We start from the raw sequence: 17220 nt of genomic DNA, 5'->3' as shown, positions 1-17220 counted from the left end.
ATTTCTGCTTTCTCTTTGATCTCTGCCAGTGTTTCTCATAGTTAATAATGCGAGATTTCTGAAGCTCTGTTCATAGGGACTTGAAGTTGTTTTTCCCTTGGAGATGCAGACAGTATCTGGCACTTTTTAGATGTCCAGTGTATTAAAGCCTTGGGCTATTTCTGTAGCTCCCTTGTAGCTCTCCTACATCTACCTTGTAGGTTTTGGGCATAGAGTTGCATAGCAACTTGAGCTTTGCCTTACTTAGCTAATGCTTAGGGGAGAGATTATTACTTGTCATTCTTGCCATAAGTTTGACTTATTGAGATTATAAAGGTGGAGTGGAAAGCTCTGAAAATTTTGTGTTTAAAAATCTTGCTGTCTCTCCTCCAAGATAAAGATGCAGAGAAGAAAAAGGTGAAGGAAATGAGAGAAAAGTAAAGCAAAATTATGACCACTGTTTTGATGCCAACTGTTTCTAGCTCTAAGTTTCTAGGGTTACAGATATATGAAATGGATCTGCAGTAGCTTTCCGCTGTCAGACAAATTTAATTTATTTTTCTGTGACTTCCTCTTAAAAAATGACTTACCTCAGGTGGGAATGTTAAGTTATCTTCAATATTCTGGCTTCCTAATTTTCCTTCTATTGTGTAAAAAATCATGCTCTACTTGCATTTTGATTTTATAAATTACTTTTTCATCTAAATGGAAATACTTTTTTCTGTGTACTTGTACACTTTGTAGGTTACACATCTTTGTTGCACTTCTGTTCAGGGTGAATGGGTTCCTTTTAGCTTTTCAAATAAGCAAAACTTCATTTTTAGCGGATTACTGTAGGGTTATTTTTAAGCTGTATTTTAAGACAGGTTTTCCAAAAGTATTGACTGGCGTTGCCATTGCATGGCTAGATAGGAAGAGAGAGCTGAGAATTACAAAGGTACACCAACTCAGATATACTTCTGCTTGTAATCACTGTGTTAGTCTTCAGTTATTATGCTCATGTGCTATTTCTCAAGTAATGAATCATTCCATGTTCTCTGTCAGCTTCTTAGGTTCTTCATAAGATCTATTTGTAGAATGTATATTCCTAAGTATAAATTTTCACTGCATATGTGCTATGCATTCATATGTGTCAAGCTACTTTCCACTTGATTTGAGTTTTAATGTCAACAATTAAAATACTTAACACCTAAATAGTGCCTTATCCATGGTGTTCGGAGTGCTTTTCCAAAGTGGTAAGCATTATTATTCCCATTTTACAGATGGGAAACTGAGGCACAAAGATTAAGGGACTTGTCCAGGGTCAGACAACAAGGTGACAAAAATCTCTTCTGTAAGGTATGTATTTTAAAGGTTAGCCAGTGGCAATGTAACATTCCTTGGGTTTTTTCCCTATTAATTAAAGGCCACTTTATTGGATGCAGTGCAAGGGAAAGAATTTGTTAACCAGAAGGAGCTTTTGCTCACGTACGTGTGGACATACAAATGCCCAGTGAACAGAAGGAGTTACTGGAAAAACTGAAGTGGATTCCAGCTTTGTAATGATGTGTACGTTCACGTGACAGTTGCTGGAAATCTGCATGGATACAAGGAAATCACCCTATGAATAAGTAATTTCAGAATTTAAGGCTTTTCCACAAACCCAGGCACAGTCCATGTGGCACAGAATTTGTGCCGTTACTCAACGTTGCGTTTTCAACCCAATGTTGTAAATGCATGCACACCAGTTTATTATACAGGTACTTATTCGGTCTTCTTCCGGTGCTTTTACCTGCTAGAGTTCTGAGCGGTGCACAAAGTACACGTGAAATCCTTTATTATTTGAGAAATAGTTCATTTAGTGGACTGAAGACTGTTTAAAATATATTCACAAGAACTGAACCCTTTCAGCGCTTAGCCATGCAACCATAATGTTTCCATTTAGAGCTCTGTGTATGCATTTATTTATTTATTAAAGAATAACATTTGGAACTGTTGTGTCAAACATAACCAGAATCCACTGGACGTGCATCATGAATGTGAAAAGGAGTTCTGTAACTTGCTTAATTTAAAACAAGTATTACTGTAATATTTCTGAGAAGGCTTGAGATCACTGGGAGACCTGATAGCTGCCTTTCAGTTTCTAAAGGAGGACTATAAGAAGGATGGGATCAGACTCCTTAGCAGGGTCTGTTGAGATAGAAGGGGTAATGGATTCAAACTAAAAGAGGGGAGATTTAGATTGGAAGACATTTTTTACACTTAGGATGGTAAGTCACTAGGACAGATTGCCCAGAGAGGTGGTGGATGCCCCATCCCTGGAGACATTCAAGGTCAGGCTGGGTGGGGCTCTGAGCAACCTGGTCCAGCAGTAGGTGACTCTGTTCCTTGCAGGGGAGGCTGGTCTAGATGACCTTTAAAGGTTTCTTCCAACCTTCTATCATCTGGAGGCCAAATCTGGAAGTTACCTTTGAAAGGTAACTGTTTTTGAAAGATTGCACATGAGAATCATTGTTGCTACAGAGAAATGAACAACATGTTGTGTACTTTGCCATGCAGGGGTGAGGCGGAAGGAGAAGGTCTTGCATTTTTTGAGGAAATCTTTTTGTCTCACTGCTTCTTTTTGACAGAGGAAAAAAAGGACTTTGCAAAGATTCTCTCATTCCCTGCTAGTCAGGTTGGTTTAGGCTAAGCAGTCTTTTTCAGTGCTAGTAAGAAGACTTGATTACTTTAGGGCCAGTTTCCTTTCTTCTGTAATAATTTGGTTTAGCCACCTAACTTTTATTGGTCACTGGGAATCCGTAACTGGTAAGTTAGTTTAAAATGATGAGCAGTTACCTGATGTTCTTTCTTCATATCTCCTTTGATTGTGGCTATTCCTTCTAGAAAAATCTTGCAGTGGAGCAGATTAAACTGACATGGTCTTTGCTTTTTTAATATGGTCTCTGAGTTTGTCTTTCATTGATTTTACATATAAAAATATGTTATTTAGCAGAAAAAAAGTGGGGCTCATCAAAATAAAGCCCACCATAAGTAATTATGTGCTATGTATGCTTCTCTACATGAATGAATTCAGAGTTGTAACCTGTTTTATTAGCATGGTTTATGCATTTGTGACATAGCTTCTAACTTTCAATGCTTTTTTCCTAATTGAAACTGTGACTTTATTATTTAATTAGATGCATTTCCTACTTTGTTCATCAATTCAATCATAGTGCCCGACTAGAGTAGGTATGCTTCATTCAGCATTTCTTAAAATCAGCACTTCAATTCTGTTTATTTGCTTAGGAAATTTAGATATGCTTTTGTTTCTCCTAAATTATAGCTCATGCTGTGTTACAAGTCATCTGTACTTCAAGAAGGATTAGCCTTAAAAAGATGCAAATCAAGGCCGGTTTCTTTAACATCAAAACACCATTTGGAAAATAGATTTGAAACATGAAAATGAAATAACTCTTAAGAATGTATGCTTTTCCGGTTTTTTTGTTTGCTCTAATTGTAACACTTAGCATTTTTGTTATTATTTTTAATATGTGAAGCTGTAATTTAAGGAATACAATGTGCTTGGACAAACTGATATACAGTTCTGGACATGAATCAACAGACAGTTCCCTAAGAGTGGGGAATGCCAGGAACATCAACAGAATTATCAAATCTGTTTGCTGTGTGTGAGCTGTAAAATACTGTTTAAGAAAGATCTAATGCAGTTTAATTTGTGTGAATCCTCTGGAAGTAAGAGCACAAACTTAATATGGGTGTATTATAGATAAAAATAGTTTATCTTCTTTAGAAAATCTGATAATTTTTACTTCTATTTACAGGAGCAAGACAGCTGCCTTTACAGATGTCAGGATTAGGACCATGAATGAAGTCATAAGTGGTATGAAGATAATAAAGATGTATGCATGGGAAAAATCATTTGCGGAACTTGTGAGTGGTTTGAGAAGGTAATCCTGAAGAGATGCAGCTTGGTATATGATCTGTATCTGCTTCCATTTTTCACATGTCAATAGGTGCATTATTCTGTGCTTTAAAGTGCTTTTTTTTGAACTTCGTTGGCTTTTTTAGTCTTCGATAGCAAGAGTGAAGGATTGAAAATATATTCTGAGAGGACAGAAATAAAAAATCATTTGATATTTGTAAACTATATATGTATATATTTTTATTTGCTTTTACAGTTGTGCTTAAAAATGGCAACTGATAAATAAAGTAATTGAACAGTTTCATTTTCACAGCCTTCTAAGCTAATAGAATGAGACCAGTAAGCAGACATTTCTCTTGAGAAGTATGTGGTATCTGACTGTCTTAAATGAATGGCATCCTCAGATACTACTCTTCTTCACTTTTTGCCTGTTGAAGGGGTGGAGGACAGAATGATAACAGCTCAGAATTGCTCTGGTTGTGCAGCATTGTTTCTTTGTAGAGATCTGTCAGCATCTGATTAAAACTTAACTCATAAATTTGTTTTTCAACACTACTTGCTATTCTTGACAGGAATTCAGGTGCATGTTTCCTAGCACTTAGTTTTCATGCAGTTTTTCTCCAGCATATCAGTAGAAGGTTATTAACCTGCCATAGATTCTCTGTAACTGTTTTTATTTATCATTATCTATTTATTTGGCATTCCTTTTTCTTTTTTTTTTTAATAGCATTTTTTTTCCCTTCCACATGCAAGTTTTCAAATGCGCTAATGCTCCCCAAGATATTTCTTCCCATACATACTGCAGTACTAAAGAATATAGGATCCCATGCTGACCAAGTGTTCTCAATTGATTGAATGTTTCAGTGTCTTGCATGGAGCCAGAGAGGATATTTCCTTATTGAAAACTTCCTCAGTGGGTGCATTCATATCACAACAGTCAGCACCTCATTAAGATTAGTGGTTTCCTATCCACTGATGGAGTGAAATAAACTCTTCCAGAACCATCTTGAGCCCCCTTTCACTGTGCTGTGAAAAAATTATAAGTTAGAAATTTTAAATTCAGCCCAGTGTTGCCCAGTGTTTCCACAGTGGCCCTGAAAAGTTAAGATGACATCTAAACATCTCTGTTGTTTTTTTTTCCTGTGGCTGTTGGTGTTAGTTTCCCTTGAAATAACTCTCTTCCGTAAGACAGTGTGATATATTATATACAGCCTATGGGTTGATTGTAATTTATCAGATATTTATGGAGAAAAGCACAGAGAACTTGCTAATTATCCACAGATAGTGAGAGGATTATTAGGGATTATTAGAATGTGGGAAAAAAGTTTCATCCAGAAGTAATTAAATTAGGCCCAGTTCCAATAGTTTACGTACAAGCGTTCTTTCACTGTCCTTTGGAGGAGGTCAGAAATTGTGAGCTGTTAAGCTGAGAAAATGTCTTTGAAATGCTTTGAAAGTCTGTCAGTTCAGCCAATTTGGCAAGTATAGTGGGAAAGTTGCTTAACTAGTTTTCCAGGAGTAGATCCTGCATCTTTCTCTTCGTAGGTGAAGACCTAGTGTATTTCAAGCAGTATAATCATGACTTGATTTTCTAATCTTCGCATATAGTTTCAAGTAGAAAGTAATCAAAATGATCAAGTTTTTAACTGAGAATTGCTGGAATATTTGGGAAGATAAGTTAGGAATTGTTTTAATAAAATTCCACATTATTTCAAGCAGATTAAAGTATATATGTGGGGAAGAAGCAAATGATTATGTCTCTTTTGATAAAGAAAACCTCTTCCTTTAACATGAATTTAAGCCTGATGGCAGTGTCATTGTAACTAGTGCAGTAACATTTTGAGCACTGGACTTGAGGACTCATTTAGAAATCAAAACTGAAGCTTAACTGAAATAAGAATTGAAAACAGATGCTTCATCAGCTATTATGTTTCTACAGGGAGACTTCTTGTCTGTGCCATACATCACCTACGGTTTAGCTGAGGGACTATTTGCCAGAACAATTAGCCTTGCAGACCAGTATTCTCTTAATTACAAACAGAACTCCTGGAGCAGAAGAAACCAGGAGCAGGGTCCAAAGTGAGAGGATTTAGACTGAGATCAAAGGAAATACTGCAAACCCCATGATTCAGATTGAGGAACAGCAGCTGATTGATGGTCCACAGATGGACTTTTAAAAGTTATGGAAGTTGCCCTGTTTTTCTGCTTGAGGAGAATGTGTTAATCTTATTAAGAGTTTGTGAATAAACTCAGATTTTTGTGTTGGAAAGATAAGGAGCTGTGTGATGCTTGACCATTACACAGATTTATTTTCCTTTTTCTCTTGTACACCATCCAGAAATAATCAAAGCAGCTTAGAATGGGAATTGAGATGATAGTTTGACCGCAAAAGGAAATAAAAGCACTTCTGTTTTCTGTCTCTGAAAGATTCTTCTTTTTCCTATAGCTATCAAGACACTACATATCTTAACCTTTTATTTTCCTCAATTTGTAAGACTTTTAAATTGTATTTTGCTATTTTCCATGAACCCTGCTTTCTTTACAGTTACTTTTGAGTACAGTTCTTTGCATATGAGTTGGGGTGGAGTAAGGGGAGGAGAAAGGATATGCAAGTATAATCCTGAGAATGGAATCTCCCTCATCCTACTGTTGGGGGCAACTGTGATGGGAAGGGTTGATGTGACTGTTTATGTTTTGCACTTTTAGGAAGGAGATCGCCATGGTTTTGAAAAGCTCCTACCTTCGAGGATTGAACTTGGCCTCTTTCTTTGTGGCAAGCAAAATAACAGTGTTCATGACTTTCATGGCATACGTACTACTTGGCAATGTTATCTCTGCAAGTCGGGTGTTTGTTGCAGTGTCCCTGTATGGCGCAGTCAGGCTGACAGTAACTCTGTTCTTCCCTTCGGCTGTTGAGAGAGTATCCGAGGCAGTGGTTAGCATACGGCGGATCAAGGTACGATTACTGGTGGGAGTAGTTTGGTTTCATTGGTGAAAAAATATTAGATTGGGGTAAATAGAAATGCTGTACATGTAATTATATGGCTTTACCGAGTGTCACTATGCCATTTATTAATGAAGGTACCTAAAAATGTCTTTCTCCATATGCCTGAGGATAATAAAACTTTTCTTGATGAATTTGCTAATTGTACTAAGTCCACATGGAAACTATGTATTAAACAGATAAAATCTGCTCTTCAAAGAAGCATTTTGTGAAGGGTGATGCAAAGTGGAGTTAGAAAAGCATAATGTGTGAAAATCACCACCCAACAAAATTGTAGTCCATAACGTTTCTTATTAGTGTTTAAATTAGGAGGAAAGAAAGAGAAATGCTTGGGATGCTGGGTGTTGCAGTGTCTTTTCAGTGTTTACATGTACCTTGTGTTCAGCTCCCACACTTGAAAGTGCTCTTTCAAGTGATCATTCTAATTATGCAGGTTGAGAAACATGAGTGAAAGTCTAAAAAAGATGCCTTAAGAACAAGACACAAAAGCACTTGAGCAGATAGTGGCAATCTTTTTCTCTCATGTCATCTTTTCCAGTATATCCTACAAGACAAAAGATTTTGCTCTTGACAGCTGGATTTAATTTCTCTGCATTTAGGATTCCATAAGGATACTTTTTCAAAACTAGCTCCAGAATGAAGGTTCACTGGAATGGACAAATAATTGTCCTGATGAATCTTTAGCATCCCTGATGCAGACACAAACTTTTTAGCTTCAATTTCCAAAGCCACAAAGTAAGAGTTAGGCATTCTGCTACTGTATGACAAGATGCTTTGTAACTAAAGATGTGCTACTGAAATGTAAATAAGTGGAAAGGAATTAGGTAGAGAGACTCAGAATACAGGAAAAAAAAAAAAAAAAAAGGATGAGGATGATGGCTATCTGGGCAAAACTGAAAAGAATTGTTTTGCTTTTTAAGAGGTTACTTTCTCCATGAGCTTTATAGAACAAGTGAGTTTTCAGTGCTGATCATAAATATGCTCAGTTGGAGACAAGAAAGCAGGAGATACCATGCTTCAGGTGAAAATAAAGTATAGTTGGATGGGAAGTATTTGCTGTTCCTCTGTATTCATGCATAGAACGTACATACATACATACATACATATGTACATACATAAGAACTGTGTGGCAGAAAGTCTTCCTTTATTTTTTTCTTTTTTTTTTCCCCTTTAAGCTGTCATGTCCCCTCACCTTAGCTATACAGCTGCATCACTCCTTGAAGCTCCTGCTTTTTGATGAAGCGGTGGCTCACACTCCCATTTTGTGAAACAAAGGGAGAACAGTTTTTCAACAAGTTTTCCACAGAGACTGTGGAAGGAGGGTAAAAATTATCTTAGTACAAAAGATGGAGGTTTTTGTTCTCAAGGACATAGTCCTATCTCAAGCTAATGTTTGCTTCTCAGCATCCTGTGGATGCTAGCGGTTTTATTTTTCTCTGCAGGGAAGATTATTAGGTATAAAAGTAACAGAAGAGTGTTTTGAGAGATCTGAAGAAGTCTTTAAGGCTTAAGTTATTCTGCTTTTGAAAACTTTATTCATAGTGTTGATTTTCTGCACCCACCCCCTGCTACGTAAAATTCCTGGTGTTAGCCCTGTAATTTTTTTCTTGTTTTGTACTGCTTTTCTTTAAAATCTTCCATGTGTGCTTACATTTTTTTACTTAAATGGCTGGCAAGCACTTACAGCTGATTTGAATGCTGCTGCTAAAAGAGAAATTCCTGGTAAGAGCTCAAGCAGGAGACTGATTCCTTGCTTATAACCCTCTGATATTTGGGTCGTTATCTAAACACAAATCACATTTCAAAGGTTTTTTTCTTATGTCACATGCTGCAAATATGGATTTAGGTATGTTTGGAATTTCTTTCTGACTTCCACCGTCATCTCCCAGATTCTCTCCCAGACCTGCCCTTTGCACCTGCCTGTCTAAAACCAGACTCAGCAATACTCACCTGGCTGGAGATCTCAGACTTCTACTGACTTTGCACTTTTGCCTTTTGGTGGAGATGTATGTGTGCGTTGAGTTTGGAGACTGCTGCATGAAATGCTTTGACTTCTCACAGCTCTCTTAAAAATGGTGCTGAATTTTCAGCAAGGTCCCTTGCGCTTGCTAACATGTAGAAGTGCTGTTCTCATCCTCAGAGCTGTCTGTCAGCTCTGTTTTGTTTCCTCTTAGTTACTGACTTCTGTAAGTCTTCAGCACCAGTCTCATGTCTGCAGACTGTTAGCTCAGTACTTGTTAGCTACATTTGACATTCCTCAAGGTACTGTCTGCTAGAGACCTATTTAAGGTCTTCATGGTCAGCAACTCAAATCATGATGGTTTTTCTGTGTTTTATCTTAAACTTGTGGTAACTTTTACCTGTGAATTTGCCTTTTTCCTTTCAAAGTGTATTTGAGCTATTTAATATCTAGCATCTAGACAAGGAAAGTGAGAAAGCGGTGGAACAATAAGGTGTTGCAGTTGAGGTTTCATCTCTTCTTCATGGGCAGAGGAAGTCAAACAATTATAAGGTTTGTCAGGACTGACTTTCAAGTTCTGTTTGCTTCAGGAATTTTCTGTTGCCCAGCAGGTTGCTGCTAGGAGTCCCACAGTACTGCTATGCAATGAAATCTGCGCTTCCAAGTGATCTCTGGGATGATCAGCTAGTTAGAGGTGCATTGCTTGAATGAGTTGTGCATTGCTTTTGGAAATACAATTCTTTCATGAGTGTGTGTACTTTGTCCATCAGTGATGTGTTGTATGCTGCTTGCAAAAGCATATTCTTGGGTTTCTTTCCCAGTCTCACATTAGGCAGTATCCTGTTCTTTTCTTTTATTGCAGAACTTCCTGATACTTGATGAGGTCTCACACTTCAAACCACAACTGCAAGATAATAATGAGAATGTCATTCTTCATGTTCAGGATTTGACTTGCTACTGGGATAAGGTAAACTTTTAATAGATGTTAAGAGTATACTTGTGCTGTAGGCTATGTAAGCCTAAAAAGCACAATGTCTATGTCTTGTGTTGGAGACACCTTTTGGCATGTTAGACTAACTCTGTTGAATAGCATTAAACAGTATCAAATGCATCTTAAAAGTACCTATGCTTGAATATTATACTAACTGAAAACCTGTACGTTAATTCTGAAAATGTCTTGTTATTAAACAGGATTATAATGCAGCTTAGATATTCAAATTGGAATTAAGGACAGACAGCACATTAAGGCAGGCCTTAGTGTGTGTGTTTTTGGTTTTTTTGCAGTGAACTGAATGTTGATCAGTGCTTTAGTCTAGAACTAGTACAATATTGTACTTCCCATAGCAGGTTTGAAAGCTTTAGTCTCGTCTACAAGTCTGTTACTCTATGTATTTTAACTGAGAATGTTCAATTACAAATTGTTCTTTACTTAAAATGCATCACACTTGCCAAAATGGTGGTTAATCTATAGGAAATGGTTGCACAGTATTCCCATAAAACACCTTCAGGTTTTTCCTGAGTTATTTATATTATGTAAAGCTGGGTAGCGTGACTGGAATTACTGGTTTCCTTTTGGTTTAAAAAAGAAAACAAAACTCGTAATTTAACTTTTATTTTGATACATAATTGAAATGTGCATGGGAGAAGAACAGTTCTCCCAGAAATTTAAAAGCAGCTTGGAATATTTCTCTCACAATGCAAAGTAATTTTATACATTATTTATACATTTATTATTTATACATTTATATATAATTTTAATTGCTAACTGAAAAGATGGTGAGTTCTGTGAGAGAGGATTTATAAAAGGAATAATAAAAGTATGCTGTACTTTGTCATGTAAGCAACTTAGCTTGCTACCCTTAGTGGGTTTCTCATGACTCTTTGGATCTCTGTGTAACAACTGTACAGCTGAATGATGATTTTTTGTTTGTTTGTTTTTAAGGATTATGAGCCAAAGTAGATACTTAAGGAAAAAAAAAAAACAACAAACAAACCCAAACACAACCCACAAATCCAAAATCACTGGAAGTAAAAAAGGGATTATTAGATAGACTCTTAGGAAAACAACTTAACATGGTGTATTACAGTTTATCAAAAGATAAACAAAACCAATTAATTCACGGTCACACTCTTGTTTTACTGAGGCAAGTCTTATCTGAGTTCCACAGGCTAGTTTGATAGCAGCATGGAACTAGAGTTTCTTCAATATGGTGTTTTTCATGATGTGCCTTTAATTTCTAGAACAGCCTGTCTGCTCTATTGAAAAACTTCAGATTTAAAATTCAAGATTTGAACAGTGGCCAAGTTTGTCCGTTGTCATTGTAGTCACTTAAATGAAGAGCCTAAGCAGCGTAGTACTTCTATACAAAGTATTGTCTCTATAGATGGGATGAATTACTACTTCTGTTTGGATATGGGATATCATGTCTGCCCAAACTCACCTAAGGAGTTGCTCCCAGTGAAGAGATCAGTCCCGTGTCCTTGGACTGTACTGCTTTGTTCTTTGTGCCGTGTGCCAGTGTTAATGGTTGTATGTGGCACCCGACGGTGAGACAGTCCGCAGGGATAAAGCAGTAGAAAATGAATCACTTTTTATGTGATTTGTTCTTTGAAAGCTGAGTCCCATGAACAACCTGTCTACAAAGCTAGGAAAGAAGAAGCAGCAGCAGCAGAAGGAAAGTGACGGGCACAAATGCTTATCAGGGTCCAAGGGAGTTGAGACATTTGGTGGCAATTAGCTATCAGATGAACTTATACCATCAGTCTGTGCTCTAATTTAAAGTGCCACAATGCCTAAAAATAGGGCAAACTGTCTTTAATTATAAATAATGGTGTTTTTCAAAAGTAGCATGCTCTTGAAGTAGTAATAGGATAAGGGGGAATGGTTTTAAACTGAGACAGGGGAGGTTTAGGTTAGATATTAGGAGGAAGTTTTTCACACAGAGGGTGGTGACGCATTGGAACAGGTTGCCCAAGGAGGCTGTGGATGCCCCATCCCTGGAGGCATTCAAGGCCAGGCTGGATGTGGCTCTGGGCAGCCTGGTCTGATGGTTGGTGACCCTGCACATAGCAGGGGGATTGAAACCAGATGATCATTGTGGTCCTTTTCAACCCAGCCATTCTATGATTCTACGATTCTATGAGATGTATGTGGTCATTCTTTTTGCTTGCATTACTAGTTTTGTTAAGGGTCCATGATGTCTTAAATAACACTTAAGTGTCTAATATTTGAATAATTATTTTTAAGATTTTTTTTTTAATTCTTCAATGGATTAGGCTCTTACGATGTTCTGTTTTGAAAACCCGGGCAAGAATCTTTTAGAATTTCAGAATCATGACCTCAGGACCTCTTTACAATCATTGAGAGCTCTGTGGTAGGGCTGGTGTGTGGGAAAGCTTATTTACTTTTCTGTAAAGATTAATGATTTAATAACAGATATTTCCTCATCCTAAAAACTTTGCATTAAAAAAAATGCATTTTCTTTCATAAACTGGTGGGGCTCTCCAGACCTTAACTCCAGTTTAGTACCTGAACTGGGTACTCTGGACCAAGAAATCAAATAACAGAATTGATAAAAGAGCCGTGTTGCTGCCACCTTATGGAGATAAATGATAGCAGCAGAGCTGATTTTGCAGTGTTACAGAGCGCAGGCAACTTTGGATTCTTATGCTGTGACTGATTTAATGCAAAACTCATGGTTGTTGTGTGAGATAGCAAATCTGATTGGGTGTGTGCTACTGGGCTCTAAGGGCTTTCCTGTTTCATCAAGCTGGCCTGAGGAGGCACATGCACGTCAGCCTAGTTCTCCCAGCTGGCACAGATGTGAGTGAATACTTCTCATAAGCTCAACCATGCTTTTCCCAAATCATTTAAAACAGCTAGTTGCAAGCTTCCCCTGTTGGCAGTTCCAGAATTTGGTCACAGGGCAGCTTGATTGCTTTTATATTATTTGCATTTTAGTGTCAGTTGTGCTTAGTACAGTCAAAGATGGATATATGGGTGGGTCCTGTTACAAAGATGCTTTGCTTTAGTTAGAGGGAACTGTTATTAAATACGTGAAGATCCTTTATTTTCATAAGAAATAGGGGAAGTGAAGTGGAGGTGCCACTTGATATGTCAATAATCAGCTGCAGTGCATCGATGGGGATGGATGAGGAGCCAACTGGGAGCTGATGGGTTAAAATTAAAGGTAGTGTATGGCCACTTGACATGATAGTGTTGGGTATTATAACTAGATGGTATGTAAGGCGTTTTCCAACTCTAGCTCCCAGGATGTGGAGAAGGCTGAGATACTCAACAGCTCTTTTGGCTCATTCTTTACCATCAGGCATTGTAGACATGCTGTCCTAGTCTCTTAAGTGAAATTCAGGGATTGGAGAATGAAGAACCACACTCTGTAGGAAAAAGTCATAATCAAGATCATCTGAGGAACCTGAGGGTGCACAAGTTCATGGAGCCTGCTGAGGTGCATCTTGAGGGTATTGGGGAAGCTTATGGATGGAGTTGCTAAGCCACTATTCATCATATTTCAGAAACTGTGGCAGTCTGCACTAACTGGGAAAGGAGAAACATAACCTCATTTTTTTAAAGTGGAACAAAGAAGGGAGACACAGGGAATTACAAGGTAGTTAGTATCACTTCTATGCCCTGCAAGGTCATAGAACAAATCCTACTGTAAACAGTGCTAAGGCTAAGTGCTAAGGAAAACAGGCCATTGATGACAGCGCTGGTGGGTAAGGGAGAAGCAAGTGACGTTAACTACCTGTAGTTGTGTGAAGCCTTTGACATCTATTGACATCATATTGACAACATGACATCTTTGTCAATAAATCTGAGAGATGTGGATTTGATGGATGGACCATTTAGTGTATAAGGAATTGAATAAATTGTTGCACTGAAAGTGTTGTGGTCAATGTTCTGGTGGAGACCATTGATGAGTGTTGTTCCTCAGGGCATTAGACCAATGCTATTGGTCTGTCAACATCTTTGTGGATGACATAGACAGGGGCATTGTGTGTCCCCCTCAGCAGGTGTATGAATGACACCGAACTGTGTGGTGAAGTTGACATGTTGGAGAAAAGGGTTTGCCATCCAGAGAGACAGAGGTGAGCCTGTGTGAACTTCATGAAGTTCAGCAAGGCCATGTGCAAGGTCCTGCACCTTACAGACTGGGTAGAAAATGGATTGGGAAGCAGTCCTGAGGTGATGGAGTTGGGGGTGTTGAAGTAGAACTTAGCGTGAGCTGCCAGTGAGTACTTGTAGTCCTGAGCTGCATCAAAAGTCTGAACATCAGGCGAATGAGTTCTCCCTCTTCTCTGCTCTTGTGAGATTCCATCTGGATTACTCCATTCAGCTCTAGGGCCCAGAGCAGAACGTGGAACTGTTTCTTCTCCTCCAGAGGAGGCCATGAGGATAGTCAGAGGATTTGGAGACCTTTCCTATGACAGACAGGCTAAGAGAACTGGAGTTGTTAGCCTGGAGAAGAGAAAGCTCCAGCAAGACCTCATTGTGGTCTTTCAGTACTTGAAGGGGGCCTACAGGAAAGCTGGGAAAGCGACTGTTTTATCAGCGCAGAAGCAGTCTAGGACGTTTCTGAAGTGTATGGAGGATAACTTTCTGATGCAGCTGGTGAGAGAGCTGATGAGAGGAGCTGCCCCACTTGAAATGCTGTTCACTAACAGAGAAGATCTGGTGGGAGATGTGGAGGTTGGGGGCTGTCTTGGACAAAGTGACCATGAAATGGTATAGTTCTCAATTCTTGGTGGAGCCAGGAGGGGGAATGGCAAAACTGCTACCTTAGACTTCCAGAGAGTGGACTTTGAATTATTTAGAAGGCTAGAAGGGGAATTCCCCTAGGTTTCAGTCTTAGAGAGTAAAGGGGTCCAAGATGGCTGGTCACTCTTTAAGAAGGAAGTCTTAAAGGCTGTCACCCTGAGCCGCAAAATGAGCCGGCGGGGAAGAAGACCGGTGTGGATGAATAGGGAGCTATTCTTGAGGCTCCAGGAGAAAAAGAGAATCTACCACTTGTGGAAGAAGGGACGGGTGACACAGAAAGGGTACGGAGAAGTTGTTAAGATGTGTAGAGAGAAAATCAGAAAGTCAAAAGCCCAGCTTGAATTCAACCTGGCTGCTGGGGTTAGAGGACTAAGGAGAATCTCCATTCTTTACTGGATGAGGCTGGGAATGTGACCACTGAGGATAAGGAAAAGGCAGAGGTTCTGAATGCCTTCTTTACGTCTGTCTTTAAAGGTCACACCAGTTATCCTCAGGGTACTCTGCTCTCTAACCTGGTAGTCTCGACTGGAGTGCAGACAGAACCCCCTGCGATTCTGGAGAATGCAGTCAGAGACCTACTACTCCAACTGGACTGCTGCAAGTCCATGGGGCCAGATGGGATTCATACAAGAGTGCTGAGGGAACTGGCAGAGGTGGTAGCCGAGCCGCTCACCATTATCTATCAGCACTCTTTGTTGACTGGTGAGGTCCCAGAAGACTGGAGGCTTGCCGATGTGACTCCCATCTACAAAAAGGGTTGTAAGGAGGATCTGGGAAGCTACAGGCCTGTTAGCCTGACCTCGGTGCCAGGGAAGGTTATGGAGCAGATTGTCTTGAGGGAGATCACGCAGCATGTGCAGGACAACTGGGGGATCAGGGCTAGCCAGCACGGGTTCGTGAAGGGCAGGTCCTGCTTGACCAACCTGATCTCCTTCTATGACCAAGTGACCTATCTGGTGGATGAGGGAAAAGCTGTTGATGTAGTCTATCTAGACTTCAGCAAGGCCTTTGACACTGTCTCCCACAGTATTCTCCTGCAGAAGCTGGCAGCCCGTATTTTGGACGGGTACGCTCTTGGATGGATAAGGAACTGGCTGGAAGGCCGGGCCCAGAGAGTGGTGGTGAATGGAGCTAAATCCAGCTGGCAACCGGTCACGAGTGGTTTTCCCCAGGGGTTGGTGCTGGGTCTGTCCTCTTCAATATCTTTATTAATGACCTGGATGAGGGCATTGAGTGCATCCTCAGAAAGTTTGCGGATGGCACCAAGTGGCTGGAAGTGTCTATCTGCCCGGGGTAGCAAGGCTCTACAGAGGGATCTGGACAGGCTGGATGGCTGGGCTGAAGCCAATGGGATGAGTTTCAACAAGGCCAAATGCCGGGTCCTGCATTTTGGCCACAACAACCCCAGGCAACGCTACAGGCGTGGGGCAGAGTGGCTGGAGGACTGCGTAGAGAAAATGAACCTGGGGGTATTGATGGATGCTCAGCTGAACGTGAGCCAGCAGTGCGCCCAGGTGGCCAAGAAGGCCAATGGCATCCTGGTTTGCATCAGGAACAGTATTGCCAGCAGGAACGGGGAAGTGATTGTCCCCCTGTACTCAGCTCTGGTGAGGCTGCACCTCAGGTATTGTGTCCAGTTTTGGGTCCCTCACTGCAAGGAAGACATTGAGGCCCTGGAGCAGGTTCAAAGAAGGACAACAGAGCTGGTTAGGGGTCTGGAACACAGGCCATATGAGAGGCTGAAGGAGCTGGGATTGTTTAGTCTGAGGAATGCTCAGGGGAGACCTCATTGCTCTCTTACTTCTTATAACTCTTTAATACTACCTGAAGGGAGGTTGTAATGAGCTGTGGGTTGGCTTCTTCTCTCGTGTAACTAGTGATAGAACTAGAGGGAATGGCTTCAAACTGTGCCAGGAGAGATTTAGGCTGGACGTTAGGAAATACTACTTTTCTGAAAGAGTGATCAGGCACTGGAATGGGCTGCCCAGGGAGGTGGTGGAGTCACTGACCCTGGAGGTGTTCAAGGAACATTTGGATTTTGTGTTGAGGGACGTGGTTTAGTGAGTACTACTGGTGATCAATGGATGGTTGAACTGGATGACCTTGAAGGTCTTTTCCAACCTTGGTGATTCTGTGATCAGGGAGTACAGTGATAGGACAAGGCAGAATGGCTAGAAACTAAAAGTAGATTTAGACTAGGAAGAAATTCTTCACATTGAGGGTGGAACAGGCTGCCCAGAAAAGCTGTGGATGCCACATCCTTAGAGGCATTCAAAGTCCAGTTGGATAGGACCCTGGGCAGCTTGATCTGGTGGGTGGCAGCCCTGCCCATGGCAGGGATGTTGGATCTGGCTGATATTTCAGCCTCCTTCCAACCCAATACGTCCTATTATTCTGTGATTTTTACAATTATACATTGGTAAAAATGGTGCAATATATTAGCTCTTACCAGTAGTGTGACATAAAGAATGGGTGTACTATTGAACAAAGAATTCCAGGTCACGTATTTTTACTCAAATAGCCCACATCACTGTCTGCCAAAGGCTTCCAAGTTGCATGAGATAAAGCTGTGTAAAAGCAAACAGTACTCTTCTGTTTTG

General features: G+C 40.0%; 1 protein-coding gene across 2 annotated transcripts in view; it reads left to right on the top strand.

Annotated features, from left to right (window-relative positions):
* ABCC4 (ATP binding cassette subfamily C member 4) overlaps positions 1-17220 on the top strand; it is a 152919-nt gene that overhangs the window by 20564 nt on the left and 115135 nt on the right. For both annotated transcript variants that reach the window (XM_042867260.1, XM_042867259.1), the window contains exons 7-9: positions 3780-3905; positions 6587-6836; positions 9707-9811. In XM_042867260.1, the coding sequence (XP_042723194.1) occupies positions 3780-3905; positions 6587-6836; positions 9707-9811 (481 nt within the window). The remainder of the gene's footprint in view (positions 1-3779; positions 3906-6586; positions 6837-9706; positions 9812-17220) is intronic.

This window comes from Lagopus leucura, unplaced genomic scaffold (assembly GCF_019238085.1).
Source record: "Lagopus leucura isolate 7727_CA_CO unplaced genomic scaffold, USGS_WTPT01 Super-Scaffold_100001, whole genome shotgun sequence".
NCBI classification, from domain to species: Eukaryota; Metazoa; Chordata; class Aves; order Galliformes; family Phasianidae; genus Lagopus; species Lagopus leucura.
The sequence above is the reverse complement of the archived record's forward strand: the minus strand, read 5'-3'. Positions and strand labels throughout refer to the sequence as shown.